A 16,149-nucleotide genomic window follows, 5' to 3' on the forward strand; every position below is an offset into this window, starting at 1 on the left:
GGCGTGGGGACCTCGACCACCCCTCTTCCCACTCTCGTGTGCCTACAAAAAAAAGGAGACGTCTCTGAGTTGTCTCACAAACGTGTGACTCAGCTCTGCGGCAAACGCGGGGGCATTACCAAGAGCGCCATGTCGACATCGATGAAGAGAAGGGCGGGGTGAAAGAAGACACAGAAATACGGATGCGCGTGAGGTGTGCATACGTGGCAGCGTCGCAGAGGACGCAAAGAGGGCAAGCCGCGACACAGCTGCAATGAACGTATTCACCATTTTTCCTCGATTTCTAGCGTGCCATATGGGACCGCATTAATGTGTCACTCCACAGATCTGCCTGGGGCACATGGGCACCGGAGGAGGCGCGTCAGGATGCAGAAACAAACAACGATGCGCCGCCGCAGAGGGACACGGAACGCCGATGTTGCTGTTTCATTTTTCGTTTTTCATCGACTGTCCCGCAGCTGTAGTAGTGCTCTCTCGAGTGCGGGGTAGCAGAGAGAGCGAATACTGCGCTGGCCTTTCCACCCTTCCTAGTACCCATCAAAGATGTAAACAAGAGCAAACGCATGCGCGCCCACAAAAGCTGCGAGGACGAGCTCAAGAGAGAGCGGTATCTTCAGCAACGTTACGGTAAGCCTTCCTATTGTTGTCTCTGCACTCTCTCCCTGTATACTCATCCCTGCACCCAGTCAAGTAGAAGAGACGCACATGTGTTGGATCGGTCGGCATACAAAGGGGTCCGGCTGCTGGCCTGCGGGAAAAAAGAGAAGATCGAGCTCATCCGATGCACAACACGAGGGGAAGGAGGGGAAGCCGCATTGGTTTGGCCGACGCTATGCCCAGGTGTGTGACGCACGCACGCCTCGAGATACTCACGCCTTCCTTTTGTACTCTCTTTTTCTGAGGGCCACTTGGGTGTGTGGAGAGTTCAGTGCACGCGCCGCACTGCAACGGCGACGACAGAATGACACCAGCGGACACGTGCGAAGAACAGGAGCCGGGGGAGTAACACGCTAGAAGCTGAGACGGCACAGAGGACACCCAAGCGAGCACACGGAAAGAGACGGAACGTACTGGCCAACAGAGCAGAAAAATGCCAAAGTGAAAACAAATAGCAGACGTGCCGGCGGCTTTTGTGTGAGAGCTCCGTACACCAGACGCCCTTGATAGCCCCATCCCCCTCTCCCCCTTCTTCGCTACCTCTTGGGCCCCCCTCTCTCGCCCTTCTCACAGCTTCTGTGCACCCGGCCGCTGCGCGGACCGCCGCACACAGAGGCACACCGCACCTTACCAGTACAGAGTCCCCTCGCTAGCCTGTCCGCACAAGCCACTTGCACGCGCCGCAGTGCCTCTCACTGGTGTATTCAAGGAAGAAGAGGCTTCACCGCCGATGGCGCCTTGCGCAGCCACGAATGCTCACCGTACTTAGCGAGGGAGGAGGCATCGACGCTGATCATACCACGGCAGCAAGCCGCGCCGCACAGGCACTCGAACGGTTTCATCGTTCCGTCGCAAAAGGTGGCGTAGTCCATGCTCAAGTCCTCGCCAGCCGCAATCTCGCGCGCCGCGATGACGTTGAGGGAGTGCGGTGCGGCAAAGATGCAGTTCGGGTCGCACGAATGATTGATGGGCCGCCAACGCTGCGGGTTCTCCTCCCAGATGGCGTACACGTGGCCCTCGGAGTCCAGTGGCCACGCGTACTCGGTGAAGGTCTTCTTGAGCGGGCCATCCCAGTGCCGCTCCACGTACGGGCGAGTCACCATTGCAAAGCTGCGGCACTCATCCTCGAACACCACGTCGCCTTTTCGAAGAGCTTTGGCGGCACAAAGGTGGTATCCTTTTCGAGAGTCCTGGTACAGTTTGATTTCATAAGCGGGAGCGGGGTGGGACTTTCGCGCCTCTGCCAGAAGCGAGGCGACCAGCTCTGCAGCCGTCGGCACCGCCGACAGCAAGTTTGGCGTGGCCTCCTCCAGCACCAAGTCAGGTAAGGCAGGATTCAGCACAAGGTCTTCGAAGCACCACTTGTCCGGATTCTCTTCCAACGTGTTGAGCGTTAAAGACGCGACGCCGCAGTCGTACAGGACGTACCGGCTGACCGCCGCCCCCAAACGCTGCGCGGCCTCTTCCGCATGCGCGGCCCACAACGGTGCCGCCGCGCACGACTCAACAGGAATGGCCGCCGCCGCCCCTTTCACGGAGCCTCCAGTGACAAGCACGCGCACGGCACGCTCCTTTGACGCGTTCACCTCCCACGCGACGATCTTTCCATGCTCATGAAGGGCGCGTATTAGGGTCGCCTCCATAGCATCCTGAACCGTGCAGCAGCTGCGATAGAGTCCAAGCAGCCCGCAGGTATTGCGGATCTGTACCGGGGCCTTCAGCCTGTGCGCGGCGCGCCTCGCCGCCTCCACAGAATCGATAAGTGCAAATGGCGGCAGCGGCACATCTGCGTAGAAGAGCATCATGAGAAGCACGTCGAACGGATAGTTGAGTGTCGCAGCACGGCACCCCGTGTAGGACAGCGATGCGTGGTGAAAGAAGAGAGTGGCGAGTGCGGACGTGACACCACCGTTGGCGCCGCCGGACCCGTCAGTGCAGAGGTTGGCCACAGCCCCGTACACGGGCGGACCCGCCGCGTAGATGTGTTGCACAACGTACTGCAGCTGAGCAACATCCTTTACAGAAAAGAAATCACACGTGTTGGGGCATATGCGCTGAAATGCATCCAGCTGCTCAGGCGTGGCGGCGGCATCGTGCACGACGGCAACGCGCTGGCTGATGGACATGGGCTGAGACGGATATACCTTGGACCTACCGTGACGTCGTAGTGACGCGTGGGACTGTTTCGTCGGCAAGTCTACACAATAGACGATAGAAGATAACGAAAGAACACAGAAAACAAAACGGACACACGACTGCCGTGTGCTTGCACCCGATCTCGTCTCCCCCACAGCACGTCTGTGTGTTGCTGTATCGGCTCCTTTGGTTGATATGCGCGCAACGTGCAGTCACCGTAAGGAGGTGCTGAATGCGGTGCCTGACTGGGGCGTGAGAGATGATGAAGGATAGAGCGCAAAACGAAACAAAAGGTGCGTGCAAGGGAAAACACGAGAGAGGTGTCCTGGATGCATGAAGAAGCTTTACGGGATTTATCTCTATGTGTGTGCGTGTGTGTGTGATGTATGAGGCCCTTCGCCGTGACACTGTGCTGACGCCAGGCGAGGAAGGGAGACCGGAGAAGAAGATGGGGCAGAGGCCGAGGGCAAGAAAAAAAAGCGGAGTCAACGTGCTCGCCACCGACTCTCGAGAAAGAGAGGATAGCGAGAACGCGACACAAGAGGAGGAACGGAAAAGCGTTGGCGTGCACACAGCAATCACGAAAACCGTTGCAGCATGTGCGCTGGTCAACGCGGGTGTGGGGCGCAAGCGCGTGTCAGTGAGAACACCAAGAGAAGGCAGAGAAAACCTTGAAGGAAATTTGTCTGTGCTGCGGTGCTGATGAGAAGAGGAGCGGCGAAGGCGGAGAGGCGACAGCTGCGCAGGTGGGAGATGCGCAAGATAGCCGATTGAGCAGGGAGAGCAACAGTGACAAGCAGCAAGAGGGAAAGGGTGAAGGAAAAGCACAAAGAGCGCGTCCTCTGAAAAGGCGCAACACTGGTACGTCGGCAAGCACGCCGCTGCCAGCGTCACCGCAATCCGGCATGTGTCTATCCGGCAAAAGAACGGCACGGAGAGCCCGCTACACCACGGTTTCTGGCGTTTCTCGCCAAGCAAACCCGTCGCATCGCCGTTTGCTTAGAGACTGGCAGATGGCAAGAAGAACGGAAACGGCACCCTCGTGTAGCGCGGGCGAACCGTACACACAAACCCTTCAGCTGTTGTGCGCTAACGGTGACCTATGCATTTTTCGCTTGATTTCTGCCTTGTGCGTGTGTAGTGGGGTAGAGGGGGAGGGGGTTTGGGCCTGTCTATGTGTTTGCCCGAGTTGTAACACACGGGGGGAGAGAGCAGGTTTTCAAAGACAACAGCGGAGCGCAAAGCATACACAAATCGTGCCACTGATGGACGTGGCGGCGGTCAACCACAGGAAAGGACGCGCACACGCACACACACCACGTCCCACTCTCTCTCTCCATCGATTCTCGTGCTTCCCTTTTTGTTTTCTTGTGTCGCCCATTGCGCCGTCCAGCTGCGCTGTCGACAAGGACGCGAAACAACGTCCGCCGAGGTGGTCGTTCGCGGAGCTCAGGAGTGCACAAGGGGCCTAGAAGAGGGAATGGTAGAGAAAAGCCAGGAGATACACGGCGAACATCACAGCAACCACAACGAACACGTAGAAGAGACGGCCCAGCTTGAACAGGTACAGAGCGTAAAGGTGCTCGAGGTAGTGGAGGATCACCTTCCCGGTCAGCTTCGATTCACCATAGGTGCGAGTCGCAAAATTAAAGCCCACCTCCTCGAAGCACTGCACGCGGCACTTGACGAACAGCTCCAGTCCAATCTTGTACCCAATCGAGTTCACCTCGCCGGCGTGCCGCTTGAAGACACAATCGCGAATCCCGAAGAAGCCGGACATGGGATCGGAAAGGGTGGTGAGAGGCCGGGACAGCAGGCGCGCTCCCCACGAAATGAGGCGGCGGTGCGCCGGCCAGTTCTTATCGATCTCGATCCCGGCGCCGTAGCGCGTGCCGCAGACGAACTCGACCCCATCGCGGCTGAGCGCTTTGAACAGCGCTGGCACGCACTCGGGCGGGTGCTGTAGGTCGGCATCCATCACAAGCTTGTAGACACCACTGGTGTGGCGCAGACCGTGAATAACGGCGCTGCTCAGCCCACGCTCCGTCGTACGAACATCCATGCTCACGTTGAAACCCTCTTTATGAAACCTCTCAACGACCTCCTTTGACCCATCACACGAATTATCGTCCACGATGAGCATCTCGACATTCTGCGTGGGGAGGCCTTGTTCCCTCACGGCAGCGAAAACGCGGCGTACCAGCGGCTCTAAGTTACCGCATTCCTTGTACGCGGGAACGATAATGGAGTACTGCATGTTTCCGAGCTAAAACAATGAAAAAGAGAACGGAAGCGGGCGCACTACTCACGAAACCTAGATCGACGCACCGACGCACGAGGGGTTGGCGTGCCGCACAGCTGCAGGGGCAGGTATGCCGTCGATGAAGTGTGAAACGGATATCCGCTGGAGGGCACGAGAAGATACAGAGAAACAAGTAGAGGAGGAGGTTCAGAAGTTCGCCGAAGTGCGTGCACTTCGGCGTGGAGGCGATTCCTTGCAACAGGGGCAGCGTGCACGACACCTTTACACTCAGTGTGTCCACGCTCTGCCATACAGCACGAGCTCAGCTCCACGCCACAGCGGCCCTGCCACACGCCCCATCGCCGGGTGCGAAGCAGCGCTGGACACGCGCGTTACAGCAACGCGGCGACTCGGTCACCGGTGCACGGCCCCGGCCCGCAAGCCCTACCCATCACGGCAGCCTCGCAGGTCGGCTCACAGCCGCTCCTCCAATCACGCCGGCCGCCACCTCTGGTGCATCCCCCCTCGCGGGGTGACACTCACGCTCCCCACCACCAGTAGGCAGTGCGAGGGCCGGGGGGTGAGAGATGCGCTTGATCCACGCTGGCACTCTGCCGAATCATGTGGATGGTACAACCGTGCTCGCTCCCGCAGGTCTCTCCAACGCCACACCATCCAGCACTCGACCACAAGCATCCCTAGCACGGCACTGCTCTGACCTCCCCACGTCGCAGATACTTGACCCTGCCACCAACAGAGGTGGTTCGGCGTATGGAGGGGATAGGGACTGCCGTGGCCCTCCCACCGGTCTGGTACTGGATCCTGAGATGTCACACGCTGACACGGGTCCGCCGCCATCGGGCAGTGCACACATCACACGGAAGAAAATCATAACCGCGACGATAACGACGGTGGCAGACACACACCTGTTAGAGGAGGTCGTTCGTACCACCGAAGAGACCGGCGCCGGCGGTCGCACTCACCGTGCCACCGCTACACAAGTGCCGGAATAGTCGCTTACAGAAGGTCGACAGCTCCACTCGCTCGCACGACTACGTGCTCACGCCGGATGACCTCCCTGTATCACGACACGCGCATCTCGGGAGGGATCTTCGTGGAGCATACTTTCTACCTGGTGAGCTTCGATTTCTTCTGGTTTCTAAACCTTCTCATACGTCTCCTGTTTCGTTGGAGAGAGAGACCTGCAGCGTGTCGTTGATGCCACAGCTTGTCTTTGACCATCTGTGCAGAATGGCGCACGCACGGAGCACGCCAACTGGCACGCCACGCAGTGACGCTCAACGAGTTCTGCGCAGTCAAGAGGGGGGACGGAATGGCGAGAGGGTTAGCACAGATGGAAACACTACACGAGAAAAAAAAGAACAGGAAAAACGGAGCGAGAGGGAGGTCGCACTGCCGGAGATAGTCTACTGGATTTTCAGCAGCTCAATCTCGAACAGCAGGGCGGCGTTTGACGGGATGCCCCAGGCAGGAAAGCCGCGATCACCGTAGGCGTAGTCAGCTGTCATGAGCAACTCTGCCGTCTCCCCGAGCTGCATCTGCAACATGCCCTCATCCCAGCCGCGAATCACCTGGCCGACGCCCACATTGAAGGAGAACGGGTTGTTGTCATCGCGGGTGGACCAAAACTTCTTCTTCCCATCCGCTAAGTACCCGGTGCAGTGCACAGTGATTGTCTGCCCGCGCTTTGGGGTGGCGCCTACGCCCGCCCTCATGACTGTACGAATGACGCCCATTAACACGAGGGTGAGCTTGGGGGAGGGGGCTATTGATAGCTTAAAGGAGCGGGAGAAGCGAAGGAAAAAAAACGTGGGCACGGCAGCGGTACGCGCAAAGGTAAACTTGGCGGCCAAGCAGCAAGAGCGAGTGAGAAGGGGAGCGGCAGGCACGCAGAGATGTAACAGCATGGATAAAAAAGGGGGCGGAAGTGGCTAGCGGAAAGGCTGCGCAAGCGCGAGCTCGTGCGTCCTCCGTTTCGATACGCACTGGCATCCAATGGAGGATCTGCCAAGACACCGCGGGAAAACGCACAAGGGCTGCGATAGTGTCATTGGAAGTGCCCCTCAGCCATTCAAGGTGACTGAGAGGAGTGTTGGTTCGACGCGGTCGACTCAGCACCACCCCCTCCTGTGGTGCGGCGGGTTTGACACACACACATGCGCATATCAGCGGAGAGGAAAGGGGGGCCCGACTCGCTTGAAAGGAGCGGATGCGCCTTAAAAGAGAAAGCCGGCGCATGCGTGCCGCGCAACGTGGAGTACGTGGGTATGGGTCGGTGCACCGAGGGCAAAAGAGTGCGGAAGAGTGCGTGGGGGAAAGAGGGAGGGATGACGACGAACTGCGTTTGCAGCGTCAGGAATGCCGCTCCCTTTTTTCCCACAGTTGTGTGCTTTTACAATGGAAGAATCAAGTTCGAGGTATACAATACCCCGCACCGGTCTTTTGTCAACAACAACGCCGCAAACTCAGCGAGAGAGAGGGAGCATATGTTCACATGAGAGAGAGGCGGCGGGAGCGCGGCATCGTGTCAGCTGGCAGGAGGGGTCACAGCGAAAAATAGGAATACAAAAAGAGAAAGAAGGGAGGTCCCTTTTTCGGTTCTTTGCGCTCACACGCGCACAGCCGCCACGCACAGAGGTGCGTGGGCGGCAAAGGTGGCGCGGGTCGTCAACGGAACTGGTCTCGCACACGCCCCTTGAGGGAGTCGTTCTCCTGCTCGAGCTTTTTGTTGCGCACCATCAGCTTCTCCGCCCGCACCTCCTCCAGTAGCAGCTGTTTGCGCATCTCCTCGCGTCGCTGAGCCAGTGCATTGACACTGTTCTTCGACTCCTCCTGCACCACCCTCAGCCTCTGTCTCACCTCAGCCACCTCGCGCTTCAGCTCCTCGCACTGGACGCGAGACTTCTCCAAACGCTGCTCCAGCTGGCGGCGATCTGCCTCGAGTGACTGACACTTGTCTGCGAGGGTGCGGCGGTTGCCTGAGGCTGCTCCACCGCTCTGAATGGCGGCAATCAGTAACACCGCATCGCTGTAAGAGCAGGCAAACTGCGGTGACAGGTGCGGAACAAGCGAGTGAAGCTCGTAAAAGGCCGCCTCGTCGCGCTCCTCCCAGACATGCGAGGCCGCCTTCCTTGGCTCCGGCGGCGAAACCGACCGCGAGGAAGAGCAGCGGCGCGCAGCTCTCTGACGGACCGCGACGATCTCGGCCCGTGAGGCGCGATACTCTGCCTCTAGCTGCTGTAATCGCTGTGCCTGGGCATCTGACGTCGTCAGCGGTATGAGGCTATTTGACCTGACAGTCGGTACCTCTGGAAGGTTATCGTCATCGCTGTCGAAGAGCATTCGTAAAACTAAAGGGCAGATTTTTCTCGAATCCGCATTTTATAAGTCGGTCGAGACGCTCGAGGCGCACGTTTCGATTTTTTATCAACGCGAAAAATGCTGAGCGTGGTTGTATGTCATGGACTCAGCGCCAGTTATCTCCGCCGCAAGTAGTTTACACCCTCGGGCACACTGGCTGCAGACACAAACACGCACACACTCCGCTTTTTCTTCTTCCTCTTGCACATGCCGTGTTAGGAAAGGGGAGTTGCGTGCGGGGGAGGCCGGAAAGGACACGGTAAAAGGGAGTAGTAAGATATTGAGCAGCACACGACAGTATCCCTGCCGCTTGCTCCTACCTTAGAACGTTGGAGGAGTGCATGAGACGTAAAAGGGGTACGCAGCAACGCTTTTACATCAACGCCTCACCAGAGAGTTTGTACGGACAAGGGAATGTACGATGCGTCCGGTCGGCGCACGGTCGCGTCTCTCTCGATCACTCGCTCTTTTCGTCTGGCTCTGAGTCGAGAGAAGAGCTACACCGTTGCTCCGTCGAGGAAGATGCCACGCACACACACACACACAAACCTGCAAAGACTCTTTTTCTCCTCCCCTGTGGGATGTCTTTCGGCAGTTTTTGTGTGTGTAGGGGGGGTGCGGCAGCGCCATCATGTTGAGTCGTTAGCTCTTTCCCTTCCTTGAAGAGATGGGAATCGTTAGAAGCTCTTAGGGACACACATGCACACACGCAGGGCCACAGCGAAAAGGCAAACAGATGAAAGCAGAGGAGAGACGAGTCCACACATGTACGCAGGCGCGCGAGTGGAAAGCAAAGAAAAAGCGAGAGTGAGACACGTGTGCGTCTGCACCGCTGTCCTTGGACACCAACAAACGGCCTTGTCCACTTACCGCGACGCTCCCATCTCTCTCATGCGCTCCCCTTCCCTTTTCGTCGCCGTGACGAGCTGCAACGGCAGTTTTCCATTCACGGCGCAGTCACTCCCCAACTTTACTTAAAACTCAAAGAAAAAGAACCTCAGGCCCACCCAACGACACGCCCGCACACACACACACGCGCGCGCTTGGGTAGTTAGCGTCTCACTCGACCGAGCGCATACGCGGCGACACACGGAAGATCACGACAGCAAAAAAAAAAGAAATACAGAGAAGTGCACGTGGGACTCGGACAGGCGCACGGGCGACGCACCCCCTCGGCGGTGCTACCAGAGACATCAGCGTCGTAGGGCGCGCTCTCAGGCATTCCTTTATGCAAACGACCTCCCTTCACAGACGCCTTCCTTGCGGCGTCCAGTGTCACCGCATCAGTTGTCGTTACGGTTGAAGAGGTTGTTTGTCATAGGCTGCGCAGCCATCTTCTGACGCGGGTGGCGGTTCGCATTGTTGCTGTTCCTGTTCGCGCTGCCGGTGTTATTGCCGACGCCGCCGTGCAGCAGCTGCTGATTGGGGCGACGCTTCTGGTCGCGGGGATCCTTGCGCTTGTTGGCGCCTTCATCGCGGTTTCGGGTCTGGTTGAACTTGCGCTTCGCCATTTCGATGTCACGCTGCGTGTTCTTGATCTTGTTCAGCAACTTCTGCTCTATGCCGCCAAACGTCATACTCGGCACCACCTCGACGTTGTCGTCCTGGACAATGCAGTCGAACTCGGAGCTAGACGTGAAGACGCCCTGCAGCAGGTCCGCCGTCACGCCGTCGTGCACCAGCTGGCGAGAGCGCATCTTGAGCGCGAACAGCGGCGCGTAGCCGTCATCGACCTCCAGCAGTGTCTCGAGAAGGTTCATCTTGGTGTTCTGGTACACTTTGAAGTACCCGCGGAGCTTGATGATGTCCTGCTGCTGCTGCACCGCACGACGGAACATGCGCGCCTGCAGCTCACGACCCTCCGACCCCTTCACCGGTGACCCATCCGATGGCGGCACGGTGAGGAATTTGGGGCTACAGCGGTCAAACACATCACGGAAGCGCTCCTCGTCACCTGTGCGCAGGCTTTCGCGGTCGTCCTCGAAGGCGGCCACCTTGCGACTGTCGAGGTATGAGGTGAGGTTGTTGATCGGCATGCCACCCAGCACACGAGCGCAGACGTACATGTATGCCGCATCCTGCTGCACGCGCTCGGAGAAGCGACGGCCGTTAAGCTTCACCGTGACGCAGCGCCGGAAGGCGTTGCTGGCGTCCTCGAAGCGGTGGATCATCAGATAGCTGAAGCCGATGTGGTAGAACACGGAAACGGCGCACGGCGACACGCGCGTCAGCACGGCACGGCCCTTGTTGTACACATCGAGCGGCTCCAGCTCCGTGAGGGCGGAGTAGTAGTCGCCGAGGAGCACGCTCAACTTCGACTTGGTCACAATTGCGTAGAAGCCGCTAAGCGCACCTGTGTTCGGGCCGCGGTGGATGTCGTCCAGGAAGTCCGGCTCCTTCACCAGCTCGAGCAGGCGCGAGTTGTCGACGACCTCGTTGAGAAGACGGGACACCTCCGGCACGGCCCAGATGCCCTCTGTGACAAAGACCTTCTGATACACCACCGTCATCTGATAGAGGAACTCGTCAAAGATGTCCCACAACATCCAGTTCGGCAGCTCGTAGCTCTTCAACATCGGGAGCAGCTCACTGTACGTCTTCCACGCCCCCTCCGCGTCGGGCGCCCTCACGGAGCGGTTGTCCATAAACAGGTGCTTGTAGAAGAGGAAACTGTAGACCAGCTCCGCCATGCGGTTGCCGCGGAAGCACGACGACACCTGCTCGAGGCGGAGCGCCGGCCAGGAGCGGAACTGGCCGTGGCCGGCCATGTAATAATTCTTGGTCAGCGCATCAAACTGCGACTCGTAGAGGTCGTGCATCGCCGCCGCGTCGCGGCGCTCCACCGCGCGGTTCAGCCCACGAAAAAACTGGTACACATCGCGGGGAATATCGGTCTCAATATCGGGGTTGGTCGCCATCTTTGCAAAAACGTGTGTGTAAGCGTACTCTGTGTGTGTGTGTGTGTTTGAAGGGAGAGCTCAGCGGGCGGCTAAGCGATGATTCGGAGGCGAACAGGAAAATGAAGATCAACACAATCAGACACGACCACCAAGAGCAGATGCACACGCAAACACACCTGATAGACGGGTAAAGAGGGGGGTGTAAGGTGGGTAGGAGTGGATCACTGAGCAGCCGTGTTTTTGTGATGGAAGAGGGGGGCACCGGTTGTGTTGGTAGAGACCCATCGGTGAACGGCCGCAACAGCAGCAGGGAAAACGAAGAAAAGAAAGGATGGAGACAGACAGAAAATGAGAGTGAGTGCGGTGGAGGAGAATAGTCGTAGTACCAACGGAGCGATGCTGATGGTGAGATCAAGAGGTATGTACACTACCTCTTGTGTCGCTCAAGTATCGGTGTGGGGCACAGGGGTGATGACCACACACTGAGGGTCCCCTGCCCACGCAATCGCAGGGTGTGCTTGAATGTGACGCGCATCTCCACGAGGAAGGAGAGGACTCACTCCGTACTGTGCCGCCACCTCTCGACTGTCACCGATGCGCGCGACAGATCGTAACAGCAAGAACAAAGCGGGGTGAAGGGTTTCCATGGCGGGGTGCTGCACTGGTGTTTTGAACAAAGGCGCCGTTGATGTGTTGTTGTTTGTGTACCGCTAGCACCTCGCCGTCAGCCGAAGCGAAAGAAAACGGCGCTGAGATAGTGTGCAGGCAAGCATACATGGCGGCAGACAAACACGCCCACGCACGTGGATGCACGCGTGTGTGCGTGGAGAAGACGAGAGAGGGGCACACGGCGGATAAGGAACAACAACAAAAAAAGAAAGGTGTTGCGAAGAGAAGAGCTCGCAGCCCACTTCGATGCCGAGAACGAAAAGGCTTCTTCCAAGGCTCGCAGGTCATCTTGCTGTACTTCACCACGGCGTTGTTGTTTCTCTTTTCGTTTGTCCTCGTTCCTTCGGCTACCGCACATCCCGCGACCCCCTAGAAGCAAACGGCACCGAAATCGTCGCACGTGAAAAGAAAGAGCCAAAACATGGATAAGCAGAGAAACGGCAAGCAGACACACGCACGTGCGCATGCGTGCGTGAGAGCGCGGACCGTAGTCAGGCGAATCTTGAAAGGGATGCGGAGCAGCCGAGAAGAGGAAGTGATATCCGGGGGAGGAGGAAAGAAAAGAGAAGAGGAGGGGGGCGAAGACGTTCGCAAACGGCAGAGAAAGATAAAACGGAAGCCAAAGCAGAAGGCAAAGAATGGCGAGCGGCACGAAATCGTTTTAGCAAGAAAGTGGAGCAAAAAAGAAGGCAGGGAGGAGAAGAAAAGACTGAAGGGCCAAAAAGTAAAGAAAGTCAAGAAGGTCGAGGCGGTCTGCTGAACATGGAGTTGAACATGTTGCTCAGCGAGAGAATGCTTCGCGCGTCTTTTGGTGGCGTTTGTGTGTTCCCTTTTGGTCCTGTAACAAGTGTGCCAAAACTCTGGCAATGGTCTTGATGGGGTGGGCGTGCTCTACCTCTCTGCTGAACAGTCACTCATCCTTGTGCGAACAACCACGCAACACCGCACGGTGCCGACGCCGCACATGACCCACGCTTGGAACAATACAAAGGAAAAACAAAGAGAGGCCATGCACTACGGGCAGGACGGCAAAAAGAAGCACGCAAGGTCAGATATCATCGGCGGCTGAGGAAGGCGGAGGGAAGAGAATACGCAGCCTCAGGAGCCTCGGGCTCCTGCCCCATCACCGAAAATCACAACGACGACCCCACGGACCCCACCTGAAGCACGCTGGTCTGATATCCTTTTTTTGCGTTCTTCGTCCTTTCGAGAACCCTGTCTTTATACGTCATATGAATGCTAGACCTCACCAGAGAAGAAGGTAGAATCAAATCGATAGGAGGTCGGTTCACACACACGGTGATGGGCTTTGTGTCCCTGTGCCCGGCACGCGAGAGGGAGTTCGTGAGTGGGTCGGTGCAGAGGGGGGGGGCGCATGATGAATACCGCTCCACCTCCTCCTCGTCCTGCCCGACTGTCTCTCGTCCCTGCCAAGGACGGGTACCCTCTACACCAGTATCTTCGGTGTCCAGTGTCATGGAGCCTGTGATCGCGCATTGATGTGTGTAGTGGACTGGGTAGCTGTATGTGTGTGTTTAGGTTCTCGAGTTCGTCGTCAAGACATTTTTCTGTTTCTTCAGCGTGTCCACGCTCTGCCATACAGCACGAGCTCAGCTCCACGCCACAGCGGCCCTGCCACACGCCCCATCGCCGGGTGCGAAGCAGCGCTGGACACGCGCGTTACAGCAACGCGGCGACTCGGTCACCGGTGCACGGCCCCGGCCCGCAAGCCCTACCCATCACGGCAGCCTCGCAGGTCGGCTCACAGCCGCTCCTCCAATCACGCCGGCCGCCACCTCTGGTGCATCCCCCCTCGCGGGGTGACACTCACGCTCCCCACCACCAGTAGGCAGTGCGAGGGCCGGGGGGTGAGAGATGCGCTTGATCCACGCTGGCACTCTGCCGAATCATGTGGATGGTACAACCGTGCTCGCTCCCGCAGGTCTCTCCAACGCCACACCATCCAGCACTCGACCACAAGCATCCCTAGCACGGCACTGCTCTGACCTCCCCACGTCGCAGATACTTGACCCTGCCACCAACAGAGGTGGTTCGGCGTATGGAGGGGATAGGGACTGCCGTGGCCCTCCCACCGGTCTGGTACTGGATCCTGAGATGTCACACGCTGACACGGGTCCGCCGCCATCAGGGTGTCGCGAGGGGTACAAAAGCGGGAAAGAGAAGAGGGACTGAAGGCGGCAAACGACGCAGAAAAAAGGGGGAAATTCGCCGTGCAGTCGCCGAACGTTGTCGGGCACGCCGGTGTGCAGCTTACAGCTTGGCGTTCATGATGAGCTTCAGCTGCCTGTACAGCTCGTCGTAGATCACGCGGCGCTTCTTGTACTGCTCGTGCTTCTTCATGTCGGGCGTGTGGGTCTCCTTCAGCGGCAGGCAAGGCAGAAGTTCCTCCAGAGGGCGCGTCTCTATGGCGATCTGTGCGAGGCGGCAGGCGCCCAGAGCAGGGCCCACCTCCGAGCCAACGCAGTAGTCCATCGGGTAGCCGCTGACATCAGCCAGCATCTGGCGCCAGAAGCGGCTGCGCGAGCCGCCACCGATGAGGGCAATGTTGCTCGGCTCCACACCGCAGCGGTGCACGGCGTCCATGCCCTGAGCCATGGCAAAGCTCACGCCTTCGAGCACCGCGCGCGCCAGCTCTGGGCGGCCGTGGTGAGAGGTGAGGCCAAAGAAAACGCCCTTCGCGTTCGGGTTGTTGTGCGGTGTGCGCTCGCCGGCGAGGTAGGGCAGGAAGTACGCGGGACGCTCATCGAAGTTCTTTGCCTTCGTCGCGTCGCTCACGAATTCGTCGACGCTCCTGCACCCTGTCAACTTCGCAGCCCACTCCAGGCATATGGCGCAGCTGAGGATGACCGACATCAGGTGCCAGCGCTTCGGAAGCGCGTGGCAGAAGCTGTGGACCGCCTCCTTCGTGTTGTAGTGGAAGCCGTCAGAGACGACGAAGTACACGCCCGACGTTCCGAGGGAGAGCATCGCCTGGCCCGGCTTGAAGAGACCGGCACCGACAGCACCGGCTTCATTGTCGCCGCCACCGCCCACCACCGGCACGCAGTTCATGTTCCAGCGCTTCGCGACGTCCGCCGACAGCTTGCCGGTAATCTCCGACCCCTCATACAGTTTCGGCATATTGGCGCGGCTGAGCCCGGTCGCGCGCAGAATGTCATCATTCCAGTCGCGCTTGCCTGTGTCCATCCACATGGACCCGGAAGCGTCCGACATCTCAGAGGCAAAGTCGCCAGTCATGAGGAAGCGGACGTAGTCTTTCGGGAGCAGCACTTTGTCCACCTTGGCGAAGATCTCCGGCTCGTGCTTCTTGACCCACAGGAGCTTGCCCGCCGTAAAGCCGGGCATCATCAGGTTGCCGGTGATGTCGCGCGACGTGGGCACTGCCTTCTCGAGCTCCTCGCACTCGCGGTAGCAGCGGCCATCGCACCAGAGGATGCACGGGCGCAGCACCTTGTGGTTCTTGTCGAGGAGCGTGGCCCCGTGCATCTGACCAGACAGGCCAACCGCGCGGACGCTGCTCATGTCCTGGCGCCTCTGGAGCTCGTCCATGGCGCTATTGATGGCCGTCCACCACGAGGCAGGGTCCTGCTCATTCCACAGCGGGTGCGGGCTGGACACCGTCAGGGGAGCAGAGGCACTGTCGGCGATTTGCCCGTCACTCCTCATCAAGGCAATCTTGATGCCCGAGGTACCAATGTCAATACCGGCGTACATGATCGTCGCACAGAGCGGTGGTTGGAAAGGGAGAGGAAACAGAGAAGTGCGCTCGTGTTGCTATGTTCTGAGTTTGGGGTGCGCATAGAAGATAGCGCACAGATGCGCGAAAAGAAGGTCGCGTGGGGATGGTGATCGACTAAGAAAGCAAGGCAGAGGAGAGACAGAGAGATAGGGACGACGTGATGAGCGCTCATCTGCGTGAGGGTGGCAGGGCACACAAGTGCAACGCGCAGGAGTCCGACGGTAAACGACAGCGTTTCATTTTCGTTTCACTTTTCCTCGAGGGGTGCGAATGTTGCCGCATTGCAGAACAGTGAGAGGTGGAGGCAGAAGAATGGGTAGGGAGAGAGTGCGACAGTCCGACAACGAGCCGTCGTGGCGGGGGAGGGAGGGGGGAAGTCAGAGACAAGGTGCACTGCACGACGC

General features: G+C 58.6%; 6 protein-coding genes across 6 annotated transcripts; all 6 read right to left on the reverse strand.

Moving 5' to 3' along the window:
- Positions 1-1,361: 1,361 nt before the first annotated feature.
- Positions 1,362-2,783, reverse strand: LMXM_36_0210 (putative SET domain protein; the record flags this gene model as incomplete). The annotated part of the gene is made up of 1 exon (XM_003874314.1): positions 1,362-2,783. The coding sequence occupies one exon, from the start codon at positions 2,781-2,783 to the stop codon at positions 1,362-1,364; it is 1,422 nt and encodes a 473-aa protein (XP_003874363.1).
- A 1,478-nt stretch (positions 2,784-4,261) lies between these two features.
- LMXM_36_0220 (conserved dolichyl-phosphate beta-D-mannosyltransferase precursor) lies at positions 4,262-5,050 on the reverse strand (the record flags this gene model as incomplete). Its single annotated transcript, XM_003874315.1, has 1 exon — positions 4,262-5,050. The coding sequence occupies one exon, from the start codon at positions 5,048-5,050 to the stop codon at positions 4,262-4,264; it is 789 nt and encodes a 262-aa protein (XP_003874364.1).
- A 1,412-nt stretch (positions 5,051-6,462) lies between these two features.
- Positions 6,463-6,792, reverse strand: LMXM_36_0230 (putative peptidyl-prolyl cis-trans isomerase; the record flags this gene model as incomplete). Its single annotated transcript, XM_003874316.1, has 1 exon — positions 6,463-6,792. The coding sequence occupies one exon, from the start codon at positions 6,790-6,792 to the stop codon at positions 6,463-6,465; it is 330 nt and encodes a 109-aa protein (XP_003874365.1).
- Positions 6,793-7,723: 931 nt separating this feature from the next.
- On the reverse strand, positions 7,724-8,398 carry LMXM_36_0240 (conserved hypothetical protein; the record flags this gene model as incomplete). Its single annotated transcript, XM_003874317.1, has 1 exon — positions 7,724-8,398. The coding sequence occupies one exon, from the start codon at positions 8,396-8,398 to the stop codon at positions 7,724-7,726; it is 675 nt and encodes a 224-aa protein (XP_003874366.1).
- Positions 8,399-9,699: 1,301 nt separating this feature from the next.
- Positions 9,700-11,334, reverse strand: LMXM_36_0250 (EIF3-interacting protein-like protein; the record flags this gene model as incomplete). The annotated part of the gene is made up of 1 exon (XM_003874318.1): positions 9,700-11,334. One exon carries the CDS (start codon positions 11,332-11,334, stop codon positions 9,700-9,702), a length of 1,635 nt encoding a protein of 544 aa, XP_003874367.1.
- A 2,922-nt stretch (positions 11,335-14,256) lies between these two features.
- On the reverse strand, positions 14,257-15,720 carry LMXM_36_0260 (putative xylulokinase; the record flags this gene model as incomplete). The annotated part of the gene is made up of 1 exon (XM_003874319.1): positions 14,257-15,720. One exon carries the CDS (start codon positions 15,718-15,720, stop codon positions 14,257-14,259), a length of 1,464 nt encoding a protein of 487 aa, XP_003874368.1.
- Positions 15,721-16,149: the final 429 nt, after the last annotated feature.

The sequence above is a fragment of the Leishmania mexicana genome, chromosome 20 (genome assembly GCF_000234665.1).
Source record: "Leishmania mexicana MHOM/GT/2001/U1103 complete genome, chromosome 20".
In the NCBI taxonomy this organism is placed as follows: domain Eukaryota; phylum Euglenozoa; class Kinetoplastea; order Trypanosomatida; family Trypanosomatidae; genus Leishmania; species Leishmania mexicana.